Source organism: Entelurus aequoreus, linkage group LG02 (genome assembly GCF_033978785.1).
Source record: "Entelurus aequoreus isolate RoL-2023_Sb linkage group LG02, RoL_Eaeq_v1.1, whole genome shotgun sequence".
NCBI classification, from domain to species: domain Eukaryota; kingdom Metazoa; phylum Chordata; class Actinopteri; order Syngnathiformes; family Syngnathidae; genus Entelurus; species Entelurus aequoreus.
The window spans coordinates 54,357,251-54,380,804 of NC_084732.1; the positions used below are offsets into that span (position 1 = coordinate 54,357,251).

Sequence of the window (23,554 nt, forward strand, 5' to 3'; positions counted from 1 at the left end):
GCTCCCCCATGCAGCCCATAGATGGAAGTGAAAGAGAAAATACAAGCCACTAAAGTGCAGGTTGTATATTTTTTAATAAAAATAAATGTTGGTGTAAGTGTACATTTTTTAATAATGTTATCTGGCAGCTGTTTGGTATGTTTGGATTTGCTGGGCCGTGAGAGAAGGTGTCATTTTCTTGAGGGACTGCAGGAAGTGTGTGTGCTTGATGGACGAAGCTTCCATGTTTTCTTCGAACAACGCCAGCAGTGCAGACTGGAAAACACAATGTTTTTTATAAATCTATTATATTGTGTTCAATGAAACGGGGAAGTCGCAAATTTCCAACGTCCGACAAGCAAAAAAGTAATTAACCCTTGAGACCTACACCTGATGGCATTTGTATATGCATGGGTTTGTTGTTGAAAAAAGACAATACCGTAGTAATTTTAACAATGCTAAATGACACTCATAAACAGGTCAGCCATTGAAAGTTCTAAATGGGTTACGTAACTTAGGCAACGGCCACCATTATATTGGTTAATTTAGCATTTTTATGATATCCACATACACAGTGGAAACAATTACTATTTGATTTGATATTTTGTAAGATGACCCCCTAACTAAAAAAATAGACTTTTTGTGGTATCTTACTGTAACTGGGAAAAAAAACAATATATATACACTACCGTTCAAAAGTTTGGTGTCACCCAAACAATTTTGTGGAATAGCCTTCATTTCTAAGAACAAGAATAGACTGTCGAGTTTCAGATGGAAGTTCTCTTTTTCTGGCCATTGTGAGCGTTTAATTGACCCCACAAATGTGATGCTCCAGAAACTCAATCTGCTCAAAGGAAGGTCAGTTTTGTAGCTTCTGTAACGAGCTAAACTGTTTTCAGATGTGTGAACAAGATTGCACAAGGGTTTTCTAATCATCAATTAGCCTTCTGAGCCAATGAGCAAACACATTGTACCATTAGAACACTGGAGTGATAGTTTCTGGAAATGGGCCTCTATACACCTATGTAGATATTGCACCAAAAACCAGACATTTGCAGCTAGAATAGTCATTTACCACATTAGCAATGTATAGAGTGTATTTCTTTAAAGTTAAGACTAGTTTAAAGTTATCTTCATTGAAAAGTACAGTGCCTTTCCTTCAAAAATAAGGACATTTCAATATGACCCCAAACTTTTGAACAGTAGTGTATGTATATATATAATAATAATAATAATAATGGATTAGATTTATATCGCGCTTTTCTATTGTTAGATACTCAAAGCGCTCACAGAGAAGTGGGAACCCATCATTCATTCACACCTGGTGGTGGTAAGCTACATTTGTAGCCACAGCTGCCCTGGGGTAGACTGACGGAAGCGAGGCTGCCAGTTTGCGCCTACGGCCCCTCCGACCACCACCTACCATTCATTAATCATTCATTTCACCGGTGTGAGCGGCACCGGGGGCAAAGGGTGAAGTGTCCTGCCCAAGGACACAACGGCAGCGATTTTTTTTTTTTTTGGATGGTAAGAGGCGGGGAGCGAACCTGCAAACCTCAGGTTTCTGGCACGGTTGCTCTACCCACTACGCCACGCCGGCGTATATATATATATATATATATATATACACACACAAACATAAATGTATACGCATATACATCCATATATACATTTATAAACATATCCATATATACATTTATACACATAAATATACATATATACACACACAAATATAAATATATAGACAAGCATACTTATATACACATATAAATATGTACACACATATACATATACACAGTATACATACAGTACATATATACACACAAATGTATACACATAAATATACACACCTACATATACATATATACACAGTTACACACATATATATATATATCTATATATATATATATAGATATATATATATATTACACACACACACATATATACAAGCACGCACACGCTCATACACACACACACACACACACACAAATATAAAGGCTATAAAATATTAGGGGTGACGATTCAGTTCAGAAACAATTGTCTATTCAACACGATTCTTGATTTAAAGAGATTTTTTTTCGGTTTACGAACCTTAAAATTGCACCAAATAAGCGCCCCTGTGTGCGAACTATGTCTCTGTGTACAAATGCAGGGCGAAACATTGTTGGGAAGGAGGGGCCTTCCACTTCATTTGCTGCACAGGAAGAGTCACGTCTCAACACTTCGGCATGTTTGCCTTTTATTTGTTGTTTTGCCTTTTGACAAGTTTCGTGCATTTTGCTAACTCAATAAGGGTTTAAAAAACTCAACAGACCAGCGTAGAAAGAAGAAGCGAATCGCTGTGGAGTTAAAAACAAAGACTATTTGAGAGGAGTACAATGGCGCTCACAGGCATGACCCAAGCACAGTAAGTAACGACATCAAGTTTTAATTGTGATGAAAACTGTCTTTTCTGGAAAAGAATGCCTGAGCAAACTTATTTAACAATGGAGGAAAATAAACTTTCTCTCTTCGTTCTACTTTAGACTTCTTTCTTTGCTGGAATGTGTGAAACTGTAAGAAATGTCTGACCTCTGCTTTTCACAAGTGTTTATTTTGTTTGTTTGGGGATCAAATACTTATTTCCCTCATTCAAATACAAATGAATACATAATCGTGGTACATTTTTTTAAACCACAAAATATAACATGAACACCACCGGCTATCTTTTGTTACTATTAGGGATTTAACGGAATATACCGTAAATATTTTTTAAAGTGTCTATATTTTTCCACATTTACGAATTATATTGTCTGCCCGAAGAATTTGTCTGGTGTTCAGGCTGGTACTCACTGCTGTCTTGACAACGTGGAGTGCAAATATTTCATGTATTCGTCCTCCCATCTACAAAATTTTGTGAACAATTGTATTTTTGTAATCCTTCATATCCTGCCATTTGAATCTTTTAAATTTACTAAGTCATACTATTAGATATTAAATGTAAAAAGACTTAGAGGGCTCATGTCAGCTCAAGACTTTGAAAAACTTGTACATGCCTTTATTACCAGTAGGCTAGACTATTGTAATGGTCTCCTTGCAGGTCTTCCCAAAAAAACTGTCAGGCAGCTACAGCTTGTTCAGAACGCTGCTGCTAGAGTTCTAACAAAGACCAAAAAATGTGAGCACATTACACCAATTCTTAAATCCTTACATTGGCTCCCTGTACATCAGAGAATTAATTTCAAAATCCTCCTGCTCACATATAAATCACTACATGGTCTAGGGCCCAAGTATATCACTGATATGCTCCCACTATATAAGCCCTCTAGATCACTAAGATCTTCTGAGACCAATCTGTTAGCGGTTCCCAGAGTAATCTCAAATCAAGGGAGAGCATCATTCAGTCACTATGCAACAAATAGCTGGAATAAACTTCCTGAAGATGTCAGACTTTCCCCAACTCTGACTACTTTTAAAACTAGACTGAAGACTTTTATGTTCACCTTAGCTTTCAGCTAAATCTTATAATCTTTTAACTTTTAACGTCTGCACTGTTTTTATTTTTATTGTCTGCATTTTAATTTTGCTTTTATTTTCTTTCATTTCACTTTGTTGTCTGTGAAGCACTTTGAGTCTGCCTTGTGTATGAAAAGCGCTATACAAATAAAGTTGCCTTGCCTTGCCTATTACAGTATTTTGTAATTGTAAAGTATTCACCTACTGTACCCACAGTAAGATGCAGGATGACAGTGGATGTTAAAACATGTAGTTAATATGTACAGTAAAACTTGGTGACAGAAGCGTTGTTGAAGATGTGCTTTATGTTACCTCTTTACAAAGACTTTCCAGGTCAGCTCCAGAGTAAAGATCAGTCTTAGCAGCCAGCTCCTCCAAACATACGTCAGGACCCACAGGCATGGACTTTGTGCACACTTTCAGGATGGCGAGACGGGCCTAATCACACAACAACAGACCCATGTATAAACATGTGTATTGCAGGAAGATATTAGCATCAAAACACACCAAAATAAAATGGATGAAGGATTGTATATTATAGCAATCCCCAGTTATCATGCACTTTAGCAAAATAAAGACAGAGAGCAAATCTTATCAGACGCTTGAAGAAAAGAAGATCTTTTTTTTTTTTAAATAGCAAAAAAATGTATAACTTATCCCTCCTGACCGTGTTACACATGGAGGCCTTTGAACTCTTAAGACCAAAGCTGCAAAACTCTGCATTTTTCTTGTATTTATTCCAAATCAATGACATTTTCAACACTTGTAGATTTTAGCATAAGGAAAGCGTTACAACTTTTTTTTAATTTTATATTATTGGACTTGAAATATAGTGCACTCATATGCATCATGGGTTATAGCACATGGCAGAACATGTCCCAATAATTCTGGGTAAACATTTTTTATTTCGCACTGACTGATGTTAATCAAATTTCACATGAGTATTGATAAATAAATAGGTAATAATTCTATATAAACGTTATTCCAGTCAAAGGTTGTGATCCTTTGGTTTGAACGGGTTGAATTTGAGCTTCACTGTTGTTGCCCACTTGCACACACTATGATTACAGTCTGCTTATGAATTTCAAACAAAATTTAAAGGGAAAGTTTAACAAACATGATTAACAGATATACAAAGTATTAAAGGGAGAATCCCCAGTCCACCCTCATGCAGACAAACACACAGACAGGTTTTGATGTGTGTAGGGATTGCCCATCCATCCATTTTCTACCGCTTATTCCCTTCGGGGTCGCGGGGGACGCTGGTGCCTATCTCAGCTACAATCGGGCGGAAGGCGGGGTACACCCTGGACAAGTCGCCACCTCATCGCAGGGATTGTAACATAATAATATAAAATTAAACTTCCAATTAATTGTCCTGTCTTTACATCAAGGACGATGAGGTACGGTCTGTACTTAGATGTTGAAAATGCCAGGTAACAAGATAGATCACACTCACTTGCCATTGTGGCAACACATTCATTCGTGGCTTTAAGATGTGACGTTCGTGAACGAGTAGATTTTTTTATACAGCCATTTTAAGTAAACGTTGGTATCTTATATTAGATGTCCCAATCTGATATTGACATGGTTCCGATATCAGCAAAAAAACAGGTATTGGATGATATCGGCTTGCATCTAAAATCCCCGAACTTTGTGGCTAGATATTTAGAAAGGGGTGGTGAGCTATCACTGGTAGTGGCCCTTTTTCTCTTGGCTCTAGGCAAAAGCCGTCGCACTCTCTGCCCTTTCCGTGTCTGCTCTGCTTGCCTCTTTGTCTCGTCCTGTCTTGTTTGACTTTCTTGTTGCCTCTTTTTGCACAGCTCTCCAAAATCTACCCAATGGAATTGATCAACTTTCCTCTCAACAGAATTGACAAAATCTGCGGTTCGGGGGAACCTGCCTGTCTTGTCGGAACAGTTGTTGCTGGACACACAACAGACTCTTGACAGAAAAGGAGGGGGTCGCATGCCTGGCGAACCTTTCAGTTGAGGATGTTGACGATATCTACCTATTCAGAATCATTTGACAGACATCTGTTGATTAGGGTAAACGTTGCTCTGGTGTATCGACAAATTGGAAGATGCTGGCAGCCGTTCAAGGTCAAAGCTGTCACAAATGATTGGAGGATGCAAGCAGAACGCTGGACACTCAAAACTTTTGTGATTTTGGATAAATCGCAAAATGGATAACATTGGAGACGCAGTTTGCCCTGCAGGATGAATTTGAGGACACAGAAATAGACAATTAGAGTAAAAAGTTTAAATTTGTTTTGTTCGCTCACACACAAGCATTCTAATCTTGATCGTTTTCCCTGGCTGAGATGTAGCAAGTTCGTTCTTTCAAGATTCTCCTTGAGGTGAGTGCAGCATAGACGCAACAACCTTCTTCCCTGTCAACAACACCCGGAGAGATGAACTCTGTTCCTGCAGAGGAATTTCAGGCCTACAGACATAACACACATATGGATAATGGAAGCATATGCACACATACCCCCACACACACCCCACGCCTTTGCCACAGCTTAACTCCTTAAGGTGCGATGGACGCCTGGAGCAGCGCCAAAAGGGCAGCAGCTCTGCCTCCGGAAGTACCTCCCCTGCTCTTACTGTCACAAGTCTCATGGTTCCTGTGTCATAACATATGTATGTGTGCTTATCGTGGCTCTCAAGTTTTTTTCCCCCGCGCCCAGCCTGAACTCGCATAGAAGCCCAGTCTAGAAGCATTTTTTTTTTACTCATCACCCCACGCCCAGCATTCTCCTTTTCCCCACCTATTACGGGGCGCCGTAAGTGGCGACCCATCAGCGTCCATGTTCTGTCTCGCTGTACAATGAATGTATTCTCTTGAACGGGTTTGGGCTGAAAATGAAATTTCATTGTACTTGTGCAAAGACAATAAAGTTATTTCCTTTCCAATAAGTGTGCTAAATACCGTGAGAAGTGATAAATATGGGCAGAAAAAGAAAATTTTGCAGATTTATGTAAAATCTTATCTCCTTCTATTTACCCTACACACTTTATTGTACTGATTTTGTCAAGCTACATTTTTAATGAAGCCAAATAGCTAACCTGCTGGTCTGGTGGTGGTACGTAGATAATTTGGTCCAGTCTGCCAGGCCTCAGTAGAGCACTGTCCAAACAGTCTGGTCTGTTTGTGGCTGCTACAACCATCACATCTTTGTTACACACCTCCTGGCAGACCAACTGTCAAAGAGCAGACATATTTAATTGTGTCAAATGATCAGACATCCATAAAAACACACATTTGCAGAATGACCAACCTGCTTCTTAGTGTGGTTTCCCATTTCTCCGTCTACTTGGAGGATCTTCTGCTCTCCTCTCTTTTCCAGCGTCTTCAGACCGACACCGTCCATCTCATTGAGAAGCACAGATAAGAGTCGAGTCTGAACGCCATTAGGTGCCTGACTGCAGGACCGCGAGCCAATCAGAGAGTCAATCTCGTCGAGGAACAAGATGCAAGGAGCGCAGGCCCGTGCCTGGCGAAACAACTGCACATGTTGCACATATGTACACGTAAGTTTGCAGACAACACAGAAATAGAGCAACCAATATCAGTCGAGCACCTGTGACAAAGCCTTCTCTGAGTCTCCCACATAGGGAGAGTAGAGGTCAGCACCACTGACAGACAAGAAGGTGCAGTGGGAGCCGGAGGCTGTTGCTCGGACCAGCGACGTCTTAGAACATCCTGGAGGGCCATATAGAAGAACACCACGAGGGCTACACAGACCTAGACGGGTAAAAGCCTCGGGGTACATCATCGGCCACTCAATACTCTGCAATGACCACACACAGAGGAGGAGCACATTAGAGAGGACATCAAACAGCATTAACAGGACAATTAGTGAACGGTCCTACTGATTCTGCATTAAGGTGAATTTATTTTGGTGTGATAATACAACTGTAGTAATTGTTGTGACACGCATAAACTGTTAAGACTTAACCCCCATACCTCGAGCTGCCAAAGGTCTGCAGGACCACGAGACTGTCCTTGGGTTAAGAAAGGTTGGGGACCACTGAGCTATTAGATGTCCAGATGTATCTAGTAGCCTCCTGTTGACTTAAGTCGGGAGAAGTGCTGCTGCAATAGAGCGCACATGAGAGCGATGGTGTGTGGTTGTCATTGGAGAGTTTTTTTGTTTTTTTTTAATAATGCACTTGTATTAGAAGTGCAAGTTCAATGCTGATGTTGTGCCTTTCTTCGAAAAAAAGAATAAAGCTTATGGCAAGCAGAATTTTTTAAAATTTATTTCAACTATTTTCCCAAAATAGGCATTGAGGATATAAAGTTGGTTTCATTTGATTACCTAATTAATTGATAGATTACTTGATTACTAAAAGAATGGATAGCTGTAGCCCTACACCAGTCCTTAGATTTAGTTGAACAGCCCTGCCCTGGGCTACATAAACTCACTGGCAAAAATATAAGCAACACCCGCAACTACACCTGACATCCATCCATCCATCCATTTTCTACTGCTTATTCCTTTCGGGGTCGCGGGGGGCGCTGGAGCCTATCTCAGCTACAATCGGGCGGACTGACATCCATTACAAGAGTAATTAACCAAACTACTAGAAACGGCTCTTAATATGACAATGGCAATTCTACACCACTACAAACACAATAATAAATATTGTTACTGATATTGTTATAGGGCTGTCAAAATTAATGCATTAACTCATGCAATTCATAACAAACAATTATCACATTTATCGTGTATATAAGCAAAGATTATTCACAAAATGTATTTTGAGCGCACATGTTACTTTACTTTTACCATGCATGGTTACCTAAAAGGAGAAATTCACTTTTTGGGAATTTTGTCTATCATTTACAATCCTTATGTGAGACAAGAACACATATGTGTTTCTCTTTTAATGCATTGTAAGTTTAACTCAAAAAAATAATCGCAAGCAAGAGTCGGCTAACAATGGAGGTATTGGGATTTAATCTATTCCACCTACAAAGCGCTTAAAAATCACCCAAAACCTTCATCAACAATTTACATAAACGCTGTAAGTATATATGTAATATAGCAACAGGCACAACATTTACATATTTGGGTCATTTTAAGCATCATGGCGGCACATTGATTTTACAGAACGCATCACAACATTCTTTATTTCCTTCACCAACAACAACTACTACTACTAATCATGGCAGATTTCATGAGAGACAACAACTACTTTTGGACAAAATATGATCAAGAACCTTATATTTTTGAGTTTGAATATAAGGAGGACGAGCTACAAAGTTTTAGAAGCTGAGTGATGAGCAGATCCAGCAAGTAGCACTATTTCCTCCATCCATTTTTATACCGCTTGTCCCTTTCGGGGTCAAATAGCACTATTGCTTAATGCTAAACAAGAAATATAAATTATGGACATAATAAAACAATCACTTACAATATCTGCTCTCATTGGGATGCCGACTGATGGGTTGTTTAAAGCTTTCCTTCTAGATTAGGAATTAGTCATAATGCTCATGCTGGTGAAACAAAAAAAAGAAAAGAGGGCACAAACAAGCGTCTTTCCAAGTCTTTCTTGCGATCTTCGGGTCTAAATGCCAAAGTTGACCAACTTCTTGATTTATGACCACAACCTTCTACTATATTAGAGGCATGATTCAAAATCTAGAATTAACTTTTACCAACTCAGAAGCAATGCAGCAGCCCACCAGCTCAGTATGTCAATAGGTGCAAAAGCTAGTTACCTCTCTGTGATCACGGCACTGCTAAAAGTAGTTCCTCTGTGTTAAGAGTTAGAGTTTGAGTTTATTTCGAACATGCAAGCATACAACATGATACATCACAATTTCCAGTTTCTCTTTTCAACATGTTCGAAAAGGAGTAGGAAGAAGCAGAGCTTATTTAATCCTACCCCTTTTCTTTACATAACAGTTGCTGAAACTTTTTTATTCACTTCCTGTTCTCAATTTATTCACAATAAACTCCATAGGTAATCACAATAAAAATAAATAAATAAATAATAGTAAGAATTTAATAATAATAATTGGTGAAGAAAGTCATATTTCATATGATGAGATAAGTAAGATTACTTTAAGAATGAATGAATGGATGGATGAAATAAATTGAAAATGTTTGTCATGGTTCTTCTTCTTTGTACTTTGTAAACACTTTAAGTTTGAAGAGTTTCTTGAAGTGGATCATATTAGTACATTGTTTGATTGCTTTGCTTAATCCATTCCATAATTTAATTCCACATATTGATATACTGAAGGTCTTAAGTGTTGTACGTGCGTACAAATGTTTTAAATTACATTTTTCTCTAAGATTATATTTCTCCTGTTAGCGCTTATAATAACAATATCTATAATACTTGGCAGGTCCCAACATGTAAATGGAGTATTGTTGGTGGTTTTTGGAAGTTAAATAGAGGACTCCCATTAGCTCCATTGTTAGCCACCTCATATTTGGCATATTTTACAAATTAGAATGCATAAAAAAGAAAGATATGTGTTCTTGTCTTACATATGGATTGTGAATGACAGCCTAAATTCCAAAAAAGTGCAGTTACCCTTTAAAGGGGAGTTTTTTTTTAACTGTCAGTGATCAGGTCAATTTAAAGATGAGTGAGCAGACTGACTGGTGTGCTCTGTGACAAATTTCATTTCAAAATAGACCCTGACAGGACTTTAGATAAAACTGTTACCAAGTTTTGAGAAAAAAAAAATTACGTGCACTCAAGTAAAACATTTAAAAAATGTTCCTGTATGAATTTTTGACAATAAAATTGCTTGGTGTCAAAATATTGGAGTCTTTTGTTTTTAAGTTAATTTAAATTATGCAATCAAGCAATTACAGTGATTACCTGAAATAGTCTGATTTAAAAAATAATAGTTTGACAGCAATAGTCACTACATCACAGTCACACCATCCTCAATTCATCCATTTTCTACTGCTTGTCCCTTTCGGGGTTGCTGGAGCCTATCTCAGCTGCATTCGGGCGGAAGGCGGGATACACCCTGGACAAGTCGCCATCTCATCACAGGTCACACCATCTTACTTTTGTCAAATATTTTTTTACATAATTTACCTGTCTTAGTTTCAGTTTGATCTCCTCAAGGCCTCCGATTTGGTCCCAAGTTACTGGAGAGATGTCTGTCCTTCCCAGGCTGCTACGCAGGCAGGAGGGCTGCACCAACTTCAGAGCCTCCAGGAAATGCTTCATACCCACTACCTGCTCTCCCGAACCCTACTTACAATAAACCAACTTCAGGTTGATGACATTGAATACAGATATAAAACAATGTTCCCCTTATGATGCATCATCTTGTTTCAATACTGCGTTGGTATACCTTTGCATTTTCCAGTATAGCGTGCATGGCGGCCTCTCTGCAGAGGGCGCTGAGGTCCGAACCGACATAACCTGTGGTCCTCTTTGCCAGTTCTGCTATCTCCACACTGGGACAAACTGGCATCTTTTCACAAAGAACAGACAAGATAGCAGCTCTCTGCTGCAAGGTGGGAACCCCGATGACAACCTACAGAAAAGGCACAATTTCAAAAATGCACAACGTTAATCACTGTTTTGGCATTTGTATACCTCTCTGTCAAATCTTCCAGGCCTGCGCAGTGCTGGGTCTAAGCTGTCCGGTCGGTTGGTGGCACCGACAACCAGGAATCGATCTGACTGGTCCACCCCGTCCATTAGTGTGAGGAGCTGAGCCACCAGGCGGTTCTCTGGTGCTGACGACCCAGTCCTTCTCGGACACAGAGAGTCCAACTCGTCTAAGAACAGCACGCATGGACCCTCCTCTGCTGCGGCGCGAGCCTGCACAAACATGGCTCGCAACCTCTCCTCGCTCTCACCTGGTCGGGACCCCACCACCTGGAGCAGACAATCATAATTTTTGAAAGTTCATACAAAAAGAAAAGCAATTAAATTATTGACAGTCATTAATATTGTTTTACCTCACCTCTGGCCCTCTTACCACGACCAGGCTTGCTCCCACTTCTCCCACCACTTTGCGCACCAGCTGGGTCTTCCCAACACCTGGAGGCCCAACCAGCAGCAAGCCTCTTGGACAAGACACACCCATAGAACCAAGAGTGCCTGGATAGAGCAATGGCAGCTGCAGCATCTCCATCAGCAACGCACTCACCTAAGCAAAATTAAAAACTCACTGTATGTGCAATACGGTGGAAAACATCAGGTAATTAGAGAGGCATTGTTGTAGATGACCACAATGTATCCCGCCAAATCACGTCTGGATTTTTGTTTTCCATTATAACACAACATACATTTTCTAGTTTACAAAAAAACATGTATTGATTGGTCCCTGTTGAGATCTTAAGTACACCTGTGTTCAGCAAATTAAGTGGGATGTTTTTTTTCCCCGTTTTTAAGATTCGGTGTGTTTTCCCGCACTCATAAACACATTGCAATGGGACTGTCTGTGTAGCTTGTCATTAAAATTAATTCCTCACTGTAACTTTGCTTGTACTGTACATAACACATGTGACTTTATCATGCATCTGTTCATCAAGATGGTAATATATCAGGCATACATTAGCTTTAGAATCAGTGCATTCAATAAGCATATACTTCCAGTGTGTAGACACAAACCTCCTCCAGTCCCCCCAGAGACACTGTGTCCTGGTCCTGAAGACGCGTTGTGAAGTGCCGGACAGTCTGGATGTCAGCGATTTCCATACCAGTTTTGGAGGTAACAAGTCCAGCTGTGTTAGTATCCGGATAGATGCTTTCAATGACAACATATTTAATGTCTGTGTCAAAATCCTCAAGGTTTACAACGTGATTCCTATGCACCAAGGCTCCCTTCAGCATGTCTTTTACAAGCTCATGAACAAGTCGGGGAGGTGCATTTCTTCTAAACTCAACAGACTGCACGACCACGCTTAATTTCATGCCTTTCAGTTTGGGACAGGGTACATGTGTGAGCTGCTGCTGGGGGTCCAGGGTTAGCCGTGAAGGTGGATGACGGATCAGACCTGGAGAACAGCACTTCATGTCCACCTGCAGGAAGCCCTCGGCAAGGTCAGGCCGAGGCCAGGCGGCACACAGACAGTTTCCCCCAGGAAAAGACACCAGCAGCGGGGAGCCCAGACTCAAGCCCAGGGCTGATAACAAGCCTGGACCGAGTCTGCATCTCTGCGAGCCTCGATCCGATGCATCTACTGCCAACAATTTCAGAAACATATTTCGCTTCTAACGTTCGAGAGAAGCATGTAAACGTCGCTACCATCCAGGGATGTAAACAGTTACTGAGGTGGTCAACTATAGGCTTCACTATGCTACAAGGAAATGTCTATAGCTACGACTGAAATGCCGTCAGTGAGTTACAGTCAACAGACTGTCCATATTAAAAGCTACTGTTTTGCTTCATACGAATGAATAATGCATTATTTTAATGCAAGATAGACGATGTATTTATACTACAAGGTAGTATGTTAGCAACCCGCCAGCTCATGTTTACAACGTCCATGTGGCGCTACAACTCGGTGGCCGACCAAAACATTTCCTGAGTTCGAGTAATTGGTCCTTTTGCTTCCGGTTCGCATATTTAACACCCAATGATGACATAGAACTACACATTTAATTAAACACATATTGAAATAAAATTATTTTTTATAAAAATATTGATTATGTCTGATTATAAAAAAATATATACGTTTTTACACCGTTAGTTTTCTTATTTCCAATTTCTAGATTTGTAAAAATTCTTATTCAAAAATATTTCGCCGATTTTATGTGTAAAGTTAATAACATTTTAGTTCTATGTTTTGTTAAAAAAAAATCACTAGAAAATGGATTGATGGATGAGTTCAACTTCAATCTATGGTTGGGTTGTGGTTGGCCAACGCTTTTCCTTCACGGCTGTCACTTTGGCGGCTCCAAGCGTGCTTTAAGTGGAACCGCAACGAGTCACCATGAATTGAATTACAAACATTTAAAACACCATTGTATACAACTGGAGTAGCATGTCAAGTCTCTATATTGTTATGTTATTGTTTTAAATAACACATCGTTGGATGCCTTGTAAAAACTGTCTTTTAATAACGATAACAAATTACAAGCGCTTCTTCAACACTCGTGCGTACAAAGTGTGTTTACCTCTAAGGAGTCCTACTCGACACATACTATAATTGGTTCCTAGTCATTTGTAGACTATTACTACCTGTCTATGATTACTACCACCATGTGGTCAAACACTATCCTTACATACATGTCCAGTGAAACCTAAATTAGGACGGTTAATTCATCTGATTCAGACTGACGGTAAACCTTTAACAGGGATTGTAGTCTGGCAGTATTAAGCAGGGTGTGTGTGTGTGTGTGTGTGTGTGTGTGTGTGTGTGTGTGTGTGTGTGTGTGTGTGTGTGTGTGTGTGTGTGTGTGTGTGTGTGTGTGTGTGTGTGTGTGTGTGTGTGTGTGTGTGTGTGTGTGTGTGTGTGTGCGTCGGAGGGTGGTCATGGCACATGTCACGTGGTTTGCTATTTATACATAGACTCAGACAGCGGAAGGTCGTTACGTGTGCGTGTGCGTGTACTGTACGTGCAAGCAGGTGCCTGAATGGTGTGGCAGCAAGTTGCACGGCTGACCCTGCTCTTGAGAGAAAGTGAGAGAAAGTTGAACTTTTAACCCTGGTCCTCCTTCGTGGAAACCCTAAAAGGCAAGTCTAATAATAATCAATATTCCATGTAGAATAGTGTGGGTGAAGTAGAACAACTCAATGCAAACTTAGTATGACATGTGATGACACATTATGCCCAGACAACTCATATTTGAACTTAATATGTATTCTTTCTCATGTTCTGTTAGTGTGAAATACATTATCGGCATAGATTGCAACGTTTGTCTTTGTTGGGTATTGTGTGTGTGTGTGTGTGTGTGTGTGTGTGTGTGTGTGTGTGTGTGTGTGTGTGTGTGTGTGTGTGTGTGTTTGATTGCCAGGCCATTTGATTTGCCTGTCTAACTTCCTGCCCACAGTGTGTGTGTGGTGTCCGGCACAGCTGAAGTGTTACTCTGCTGTCTGTGGACCTTGGGGGACACACACGCACAGCCATAGTGTGTTCGGGCTATGAAGAATTTTAATTCAAATGTGTTAATTTACCAGCCAAATCAGTACTAACTCTACTTGTATCTATCAAAGGAGTCTCAGGGCGGACGCTGCGTGGCCATGTCGACCCTCCTGCACTGCATCTCTTGCTCTTCTCTCACTTTGCTCCAACAAGGTGTCCGTCAGACGTTACCAGCAAGGAGGAATTTCCGGACTTTCCCTGTGCTATGGGACCAAAACATCTCTAAAGGTAGGGACTGCAAACATATGGCATAACAGAGGCCTGCTTGTAGGTTTGGATTTTTTCCTGCATCAGACTTAAGAAGTGATAGTTCACCCAAGTACAAAGTCACACACCGAAGCCAAAAGCGTGGAAAACCGCATGTATTATGAGTGTTTTTGAAACAAGAGTTGTTATTGTGAAAGAGACTGTTCGTGCTCTGCTAACATGAGAGGTCAGTTAAAGGTGACCTGTCAAAACTTTGCAATCTGTTCTATTTTCATCCCGATTTAGTTTTCTGTGTGATCTGTAGACTACACAGAAAATTTCCAGGGGAGTTACACAAGTTTTTCCGAAGTAACTTTTTGAAAAGTTGTTCAGCTGTCTGTGTCAAAATGTTGTAGGCCTGAGCCACGCTGGCTCCCAGCCAGCCACCTGCTAATAGTGTCGCCATGGCAGGGGGGTCACTGTGACATTTATGGAGAGAAATGTTAACCTGACACTGGTCTCAGCCACTAAAGACATTGCTGTGCTCTTAAGGAAACACAAAGAACTACAGTGTATTGTTTATAGGTTGTGCTGTGTATGTCATCAACATGTATGGTTGATTAATGCACAACCTAAATGTCTACGTGGGGGGAGGGGGTGATAGACCGATTAATATAATTGTCCAAACCTGATGGCCAAAACATATAAAAACATTGATATACATTATAATCAGAAATTGGCCAATTTGCAGGGCTGCAGTCAATGTACAATACTGGGGACCCCTGACGACCATAATCACTATAATAGTCATCAATCCATCCATCATTGATCTTCTACTGCTTTCTATTTATGCGAAGACAGACTACACCCTGGACTGGTTGCCAGTCAATCACAGGACACACACATTATCAGGGCTACAGCTATTGATTTTTTAGGAATCAAGTAATCTACCAATTATTTTGTTCAAGTAATCGGATGAAACACACTTTAAAGACTCAATATGTATTTTAGGCAAAATAATTGAAATAAACAACACTTTTTCTGCTTGCCATGAACTTTATTCTTTTTACTAATAAATGCACATCATCAACATTGAAATTGCACTTTTAACATATGCGCATTAACCCTAATCAATAAATGAATAAAATCTAACCACCACACAGATCATGGCACACACACACCGCCGCTCTCATGTGCATATTTAAAGTTCCAGACACTCCACTTGATTCGCATTTTCCCAATTTTATTAATTACACTCATTAAACGATTAATCGAAACAACAGAAAATAAATTTAAGCTCTTTTGTAATCAATTTAATTGATACATTTTTGCAGCCCTATACAGTATGTATAACTTACAGCAGGAGTATCAAAATGTTTTTGCGGGCCATTTTGATATTTAGAATTTTGTAAACAGGCCACATCCACATTCTATCTTGTGGTAAAATTGGTTGGAGGTACTTCAACTCTGCTTGAGTACAAAGCTCTTTGAGCAATCAAAAGGTAACACTGAACCTGTAATGAGATTAACAACACATAGGAAATGGCAGTACTTAATTACTCAACATAACAGTTTAACTGTCAAAAATATGTGTAGGCGAATGTGCCTGTGTCTCCCCACAGATATAAACAGAGTGGATGAGTTCACTCTGTTTATTTCAGAAACAGAGCTCAAAAACTTATGGGTACATTCTCTGGAAATGTCTGAAATAGGATCAGAAACAAGTGATTTGATTTTTGGGGTGATCTGGATCCCTGTCTTGATTCAGGTGTTTTATTTCCTATTAGTAGGTAAGGCCTGGCATAGGTCTGCAGTCTCCAAGTGCTTTTCTATTTAGTGTTGTTTTTCTCGTTTTTTTTTATGCCATTTTACTTCTTTTCTTAAAGTTTTCTTGTCAGTATATGTAGACTGTGGTGTTGGCCAATACAAAATGAAAGCTGCAGGCTGCAAATAGGCTGGGCTTAAAGGGAAATAGCACTTTTTTTTGGAATTTTGCCTATTGTTAACAATCATTATGAAAGACATGACGAGACGACAGCTGTATTTTCTTAATGCATTCTTGTTCATTGATTTTCAGACATATAATTGACATTAGTTGTCTAACATACATCAAATGCTGTTATTCCCCCAACAAGTGAAAACAATAATAATAATAATGGTAATAATGAATAAAGTAAGAAACCACAGACAGATGTCAACATAAAACCACATACAGCTGCAGTCCTGAATGGTCTTAGAGAGATATAGCAACCCAAAAGCACACAAAAGGCTCATCCACGACCGACATTTTAATTGTGATTCAAACAGGGTTAATTTGGAGATCAATTTCTCCTACATATCTCAGAACTTGAAACTTTGTCGGCCTAATCTTTTCCAGTTTGAGAAAATAAAGAGCATCTTTATTCCAGAAGGTGTGGCAAGGAGGTGCTGTTGCCTTCTAAATGAACACAATGAGTGTTTTAGTCAACAAAGTGGTGAATGTTACAAGATATTGGGGGGGATTTGTTGAGGGTAGATGGCTGAGGTGCTACCCCAAATAGTCCACTTAGAGCAGGGGTGTCCAAACTTTTTGACTTCGGAGCCACATTGGGCTAAAAAAAATTGGTCGAGGGCCGAAAGCCGACTGAATCTAAAGTATCTATCTATCTACCTACCTACCTACCTACCAAGTTCAGTGACCAGGTGTGTGGATTTTTCCTGTGCCATGACAAGGGAAGGTTGTTTGGATTGGGCCCTGTGCCCTGCACTCCTCAGAGCACAATTCCTGCTCATTGACTTGAATTACTCATGTTGTCCAATTCATGGTGGCAAAGTTGCAGCAATGAGTTCACTAAATATTTGAACTAAATCTGAAAATTACCCAGCGGGTCAGTTTCCTTATTGAACTCATGACGTCTTGCGGGGAAAATTAAAGACGCCCTTCGGTAATGGCACCATTCCCAAATTATGTCGGCTCTATTGATAACCTCACTAACAACTTTGACGATGCCTTGCGCGAAATTATTGATAGTATAGCACCGCTAAAGCAAAAAAGGGCCCCTAAAAGGCGCACCCCATGGTTTACAGAAGAAATTAGAGCTCATAAATTATCATGTAGAAAACTGGAACGCAAATGGCGCGCGACTAAACTTGAGGTTTTCCATCAAGCATGGAGTGATAGTTTAATAACTTATAAACGCATGCTTACCTTAGCTAAAGCTAAATACTACTCAAATCTCATCCGCCTCAACAAAAACGATCCTAAATTTCTGTTTAGTACAGTAGCATCGCTAACCCAACAAGGGACTCCTCCCAGTAGCTCCACCCACTCGGCAGATGATTTTATGAATTTCTTTAATAAGAAAATTGAACTCATTAGAAAGGAGATTAAAGACAACGCATCCCAGCTACAACTGGGTTCTATTAACACAAATACGACTGTATATACGACGGACACTGCCCTCCAAAATAGTCTCTCTATTTTTGATGAAATAACATTAGAGGAATTATTACAGCGTGTAAGTGGGATAAAACAAACAACATGTTTACTTGACCCACTTCCTGGGAAACTTATCAAGGAACTGTTTGTATTATTAGGTCCATCAGTGTTAAATATTATAAACTTATCACTTTCCTCCGGCACTGTTCCCCTAGCATTCAAAAAAGCGGTTATTCATCCTCTGCTCAAAAGACCTAACCTCGATCCTGACCTCATGGTAAACTACCGACCGGTCTCCCACCTTCCGTTTATTTCCAAAATTCTCGAAAAAATTGTTGCACAGCAGCTAAATGAACACTTAGTGACTAACAATCTCTGTGAACCTTTTCAATCCGGTTTCAGGGCAAATCACTCTACGGAGACAGCCCTCGCAAAAATGACTAATGATCTATTGCTAACGATGGATTCTGATGCGTCATCTATGTTGCTGCTTCTTGATCTTAGCGCCGCTTTCGATACCGTCGATCATAATATTTTATTAGAGCGTATCAAAACACGTATTGGTATGTCAGACTTAGCCTTGTCTTGGTTTAACTCTTATCTTACTGACAGGATGCAGTGCGTCTCCCATAACAATGTGACCTCGGACTATGTCAAGGTAACGTGCGGAGTTCCCCAGGGTTCGGTTCTTGGCCCTGCACTCTTTAGTATTTACATGCTGCCGCTGGGTGACATCATACGCAAGTACGGTGTTAGCTTTCACTGTTATGCTGATGACACTCAACTCTACATGCCCCTAAAGCTGACCAACACGCCGGATTGTAGTCAGCTGGAGGCGTGTCTTAATGAAATTAAACAATGGATGTCCGCTAACTTTTTGCAACTCAACGCTAAGAAAACGGAAATGCTGATTATCGGTCCTGCTAGACACCAACATCTATTTAATAATACCACCTTAACATTTGACAACCAATTACACAAGGCGACTCAGTAAAGAATCTGGGTATTATCTTCGACCCAACTCTCTCGTTTGAGTCACACATTAAGAGTGTTACTAAAACGGCCTTCTTTCATCTCCGTAATATCGCTAAAATTCGTTCCATCTTGTCCACTAGCGACGCTGAGATCATTATTCATGCGTTCGTTAAGTCTCGTCTCGATTACTGTAACGTATTATTTTCGGGTCTCCCTATGTCTAGCATTAAAAGATTACAGTTGGTACAAAATGCGGCTGCAAGGCTTTTGACAAAAACAAGAAAGTTTGATCATATTACGCCTATACTGGCTCACCTGCACTGGCTTCCTGTGCACTTAAGATGCGACTTTAAGGTTTTACTACTTACGTATAAAATACTACACGGTTTAGCTCCAGCCTATCTCGCCAATTGTATTGTACCATATGTCCCGACAAGAAATCTGCGTTCAAAGAACTCCGGCTTATTAGTGATTCCCAGAGCCAAAAAAAAGTCTGCGGGCTATAGAGCGTTTTCTATTCGGGCTCCAGTACTCTGGAATGCCCTCCCGGTAACAGTTAGAGATGCTACCTCAGTAGAAGCATTTAAGTCCCATCTTAAAACTCATTTGTATACTCTAGCCTTTAAATAGACCCCCCTTTTTTAGACCAGTTGATCTGCCGTTTCTTTTCTTCTCTCCTCTTCTCCCCTGTCCCTTGCGAGGGGGAGTTGCATAGGTCCGGTGGCCATGGATGAAGTGCTGGCTGTCCAGAGTCGGGACCCCGGGTGGACCACTAGCCTGTGCATCGGTTGGGGACATCTCTGCGCTGCTGACCCGTCTCCGCTCGGGATGGTTTCCTGTTGGCCCCGCTGTGGACTGGACTCCCGCTGATGTGTTGGATCCACTGTGGACTAGACTTTCACAATGTTATGTCAGATCCACTCGACATCCATTGCTTTCGGTCTCCCCTAGAGGGGGGGGGGGGTTACCCACATATGCGGTCCTCTCCAAGGTTTCTCATAGTCATTCACCGACGTCCCACTGGGGTGAGTTTTTCCTTGCCCGTATGTGGGCTCTGTACCGAGGATGTCGTTGTGGCTTGTACAGCCCTTTGAGACACTTGTGATTTAGGGCTATATAAATAAACATTGATTGATTGATTGATTGAAGTAGTCGGTAAACCAAAATAGCGCTTAAACTGAAACCAGATCCTTAATGAGGCTTTTACGATTATATTTTTTGGGAAAGAAAAAGTATTTGAGTGAATGGCAGGGTGAGCCAGATCTTTGCAAATTCTATTTACGTAACCTGTAATTATTCTTATTCCAAATGAAAACTAGAATTTAGCTAGAATTTAGCTATCTAATTTAGGAAGAAGGGCAGTGGGAAAACAGGTGGTATGCATTGGAACAGAAAGGAAAATCGTACATTCATCTTAACAGAGTTGACACGGGCCACTGTAGATAAATTAGGTAAAGACCAGAGTTCAAAGTCTCCCTGGATTTTGGACAACATTGGAGCAATGTTAGCTTTATAAAACTCTGCAAGCGTTCACGTAACCTGGACACCCAAGTATTTGAAACTTTGCGAGGCAATTTTAAAGGAACAATTGTGCATAGGATATTTCTTAGCAGCAGAGTTTATAGGAAATATTTCACTTTCACCCAAGTTTAATTTGTAACCAGACACATGACCAAATGCTTGAAGAGTACTTAGGGCAGCCGAGACTGATACAAAGAGGTTGGCGACATATAAGAAAAAGTCATCTGCGTAGAGATGTGGCTACATACACCTGTAAGTAAGCGGATTGGCGCGAAGCGCTATTGACATTTGAAAATTGACACTATTGAGGCTCAATGGCAAGAGCAAAAAACAATTGGCATATAGGACAGCCCTGCCACGTGAACAATAGAGGCGAAAGTATTGGGATTGAATAATATATGTGCTGACCGAGACCACTGGGCATGAATAGAGAAGCTTAATCCAGAAATAAAACTATTACCAAAGCCAAATCACCCAAGGACATAAAATAGATAATTCCACTCCTCCCTGTCAAAAGCCTTTTCCGCATCCAGTAATATCACTGCCTCTTGGGTGTTGGAAGCAGGCACATTGTACAATATATTGAGAATACGTCAAAGATCAGAAAAAGAGTGCCTATTTCAAATGAACCAAGTTTGATCTGTATTAATAATAGAAGGAAGAATAGTGTCAAGATGTAAAGCTAGCAGTTAAAACAATAATTTAAAATCCACATTCAACAGGCTAATAGGACGATATGAAGTGCAAAAAGATGGATCTTTGTCTTTTTTCATAAGGAGAGAAATTGACCCTTGGTTAAACAATTGTGGGAGGTGGCCATATTTAAATGATTCATTGTACATATCCAATAATAAAGGAGCAAACTTGGTCCTGAAGATTTACCGTTTTGTAATGATAATGCTGAAACATTCAGTTCTGCAACAGTGACTGGTCCCTCCAATTCCATCACAGTGGACAGATGAACTGAGGGGATGTCCATATTAATAAAAAAATAATCCAGCTCAGGGGTAAAACATTGAGCAGACGAGTATAGGGATGTAAAAAAATCCTTAAATATGTTATTTATCTCAAGGTCAGTGGTTACGCCTGAATCAGTTTGAATCAGTTTGAATCAGCGTAATATGATGGGGTGCCGATATCTGGCATAATTGATGCACACATAATTTGCTGGCCTTATGATTCATCATCATGTTCAAAGAACTGGGGTCTTAAGCAGAATATTTGTTCTGTGGCGCGATCTGATGTAAGAACAATCAGTTCTGCCCTTAGAAAGAGCCTTTCCTCGTAAACATCTGGGTTTTGAGAGACAGCGTAAGAGTTGTCTAGCGAGGATATTCGTTGAGTCAGCTTAGTCAATTTATTCTTCCAGAGTCTTTTCTCATTCGTATAAAAAATTATCACCCCCTTAATGTACGCCTTCAGCATCTTCCAAAACACAGAGGCCGACACTCCGGGGGTCTTGTTCAAGAGTATAAAGAAATTTATTTGACGCGAAACAAAATGCATAAAGTCCTCATATAAGAGTAATCGTGTATTAAGACACCACGGCATTGTTAGGTTTTTAAAGCGTATATCCATTAAAATTGGAGCCTGATCTGAGATAACAATTGAATCATAATTGCATGTCGGTATAGATGAAAGTACTTTATCAATTAAAAAGTAATCAGCATGGGTGAAGGTCTGATGGATGTGAGAAAATAATGAATATTGCTTTTTAATAGGATTTATAAAGCGCCAGACATCTGAGACAGAAAAGACTGGATTACCTTAGCCGATCTTGGTGGTCGACAAGTTTTGGGTGACGAGTGATCAAGCTGGGGATCAAGCCAACAGTTAAAGTCTCCTCCTAATATTAAATAGTATATTGAGAAATCAGGGAGCTTCAGAGAAAGGCGTTTGAAAAAGTTATCATCATAATTGTCGCATAAACATTTACGAGGGCTACTGCAATGTTTGAAATTTGACGAATGATGACAACATTGGGGTCAGAAATATTGTTTGATAGTACAAAAAGAACATATTTATGCAGCAGAATAGTAGCACCCTTCGATTTACCCAAAAATGAAGAATGAAAGATCTGTCCTACCCTGTCTCAACTTCAAGTGGTCAGCAGGTTTAAGATAAGTTTCCTGCAGAAAGATGACATTAGCACCCATATGGCGAAGATGGTGTTGCACCTTACCTGGCTTTATAGGGTTATTATATTCCTTACAGTTAAAACTAGTGAACCTAATGCCACATCAACAGTATGTCGTTGTTAGGTTAGGTAATGTCACAGCGAAATGCCAGCATCAAATACACAGAACACAAGATTGCAAATCTGTGGTAGAACTCGAAAATAATAGCATCCATCCATCTATTTTCTAACGCATAAGGCGGGGTACACCCTGAACAAGTCGCCACCTCGTCGCAGAGACAACACAGATTGACAGACAACATTCACACTCATATTCACACACTAGGGTCAATTTAGTGTTGCCAATCAGCCTATCCCCAGGTGCACGTCTTTGGAGGTGGGAGGAAGCCGGAGTACCTGAAGGGATCCTATGTAGTCACGGGGAGAACATGCAAACGCCACACAGAAAGACTCCAAGCTTGGAAGTGAACCCAATACCTTCTTATTGTGAGGCACCAGCAGTAAACCCTGTGCAAAATAAAATAAAAGAATAATAACATAAGAAAATAAAAAGGTAAATTTGACTGATGTAAACAAAAGGAAAACACACAAACAACTCCCACCCCAACCCCAAACCACATGCCGAAGTATCCCTCCGAACAGGGTGCCCGTAGCCTCTCTCCATTACGCCTCCATTACACTAAGCAGCGGTGAAAAAACAAACTGCACCGTGGGCGTTGGAAATGTGACATGTTGTAACAAGTGAAGTGCACTGTAA

General features: G+C 40.2%; 3 protein-coding genes across 3 annotated transcripts in view; 2 read left to right on the plus strand and 1 right to left on the minus strand.

Annotated features, from left to right (window-relative positions):
- Positions 1 to 6,344, plus strand: part of LOC133635834 (probable proton-coupled zinc antiporter SLC30A4) — a 56,511-nt gene extending 50,167 nt beyond the window's left edge. Inside the window, exon 8 of the mRNA XM_062029187.1 lies at positions 5,298 to 6,344. Within this exon, the coding sequence (XP_061885171.1) occupies positions 5,298 to 5,350 (53 nt within the window). The 3' untranslated portion in view covers positions 5,351 to 6,344. The remainder of the gene's footprint in view (positions 1 to 5,297) is intronic.
- Positions 63 to 12,986, minus strand: LOC133635828 (ATPase family gene 2 protein homolog B-like). The gene is made up of 10 exons (XM_062029166.1): positions 12,084 to 12,986; positions 11,434 to 11,619; positions 11,061 to 11,345; positions 10,813 to 10,998; positions 10,551 to 10,709; positions 7,061 to 7,270; positions 6,758 to 6,985; positions 6,546 to 6,680; positions 3,787 to 3,912; positions 63 to 255 (listed from the first exon to the last, which is right to left on the minus strand). Exons 1-10 carry the CDS (start codon positions 12,675 to 12,677, stop codon positions 118 to 120), a joined length of 2,247 nt encoding a protein of 748 aa, XP_061885150.1. The 5' UTR covers positions 12,678 to 12,986; the 3' UTR covers positions 63 to 117.
- Positions 12,987 to 13,999: 1,013 nt separating this feature from the next.
- The window catches only part of LOC133635846 (NAD(P) transhydrogenase, mitochondrial), a 56,406-nt gene continuing 46,851 nt past the window's right edge, over positions 14,000 to 23,554 (plus strand). The window contains exons 1-2 of the mRNA XM_062029224.1: positions 14,000 to 14,151; positions 14,632 to 14,788. Coding sequence (XP_061885208.1) covers positions 14,659 to 14,788 — 130 coding nt within the window. The 5' untranslated portion in view covers positions 14,000 to 14,151; positions 14,632 to 14,658. The remainder of the gene's footprint in view (positions 14,152 to 14,631; positions 14,789 to 23,554) is intronic.

Bases quoted from the DNA above. Each gene is read 5' to 3' on its own strand.
- LOC133635828 (XM_062029166.1), bottom strand. From the start codon at position 12,677: ATGTTTCTGAAATTGTTGGCAGTAGATGCATCGGATCGAGGCTCGCAG. The intron at 6,986-7,060 runs GTGCTCGACTGA...CAACATGTGCAG, and splicing joins CAGAGAAGGCTTTGTCACAG to TTGTTTCGCCAGGCACGGGC. The intron at 6,681-6,757 runs GTTGGTCATTCT...GCTCTTTGACAG, and splicing joins GAAACCACACTAAGAAGCAG to TTGGTCTGCCAGGAGGTGTG.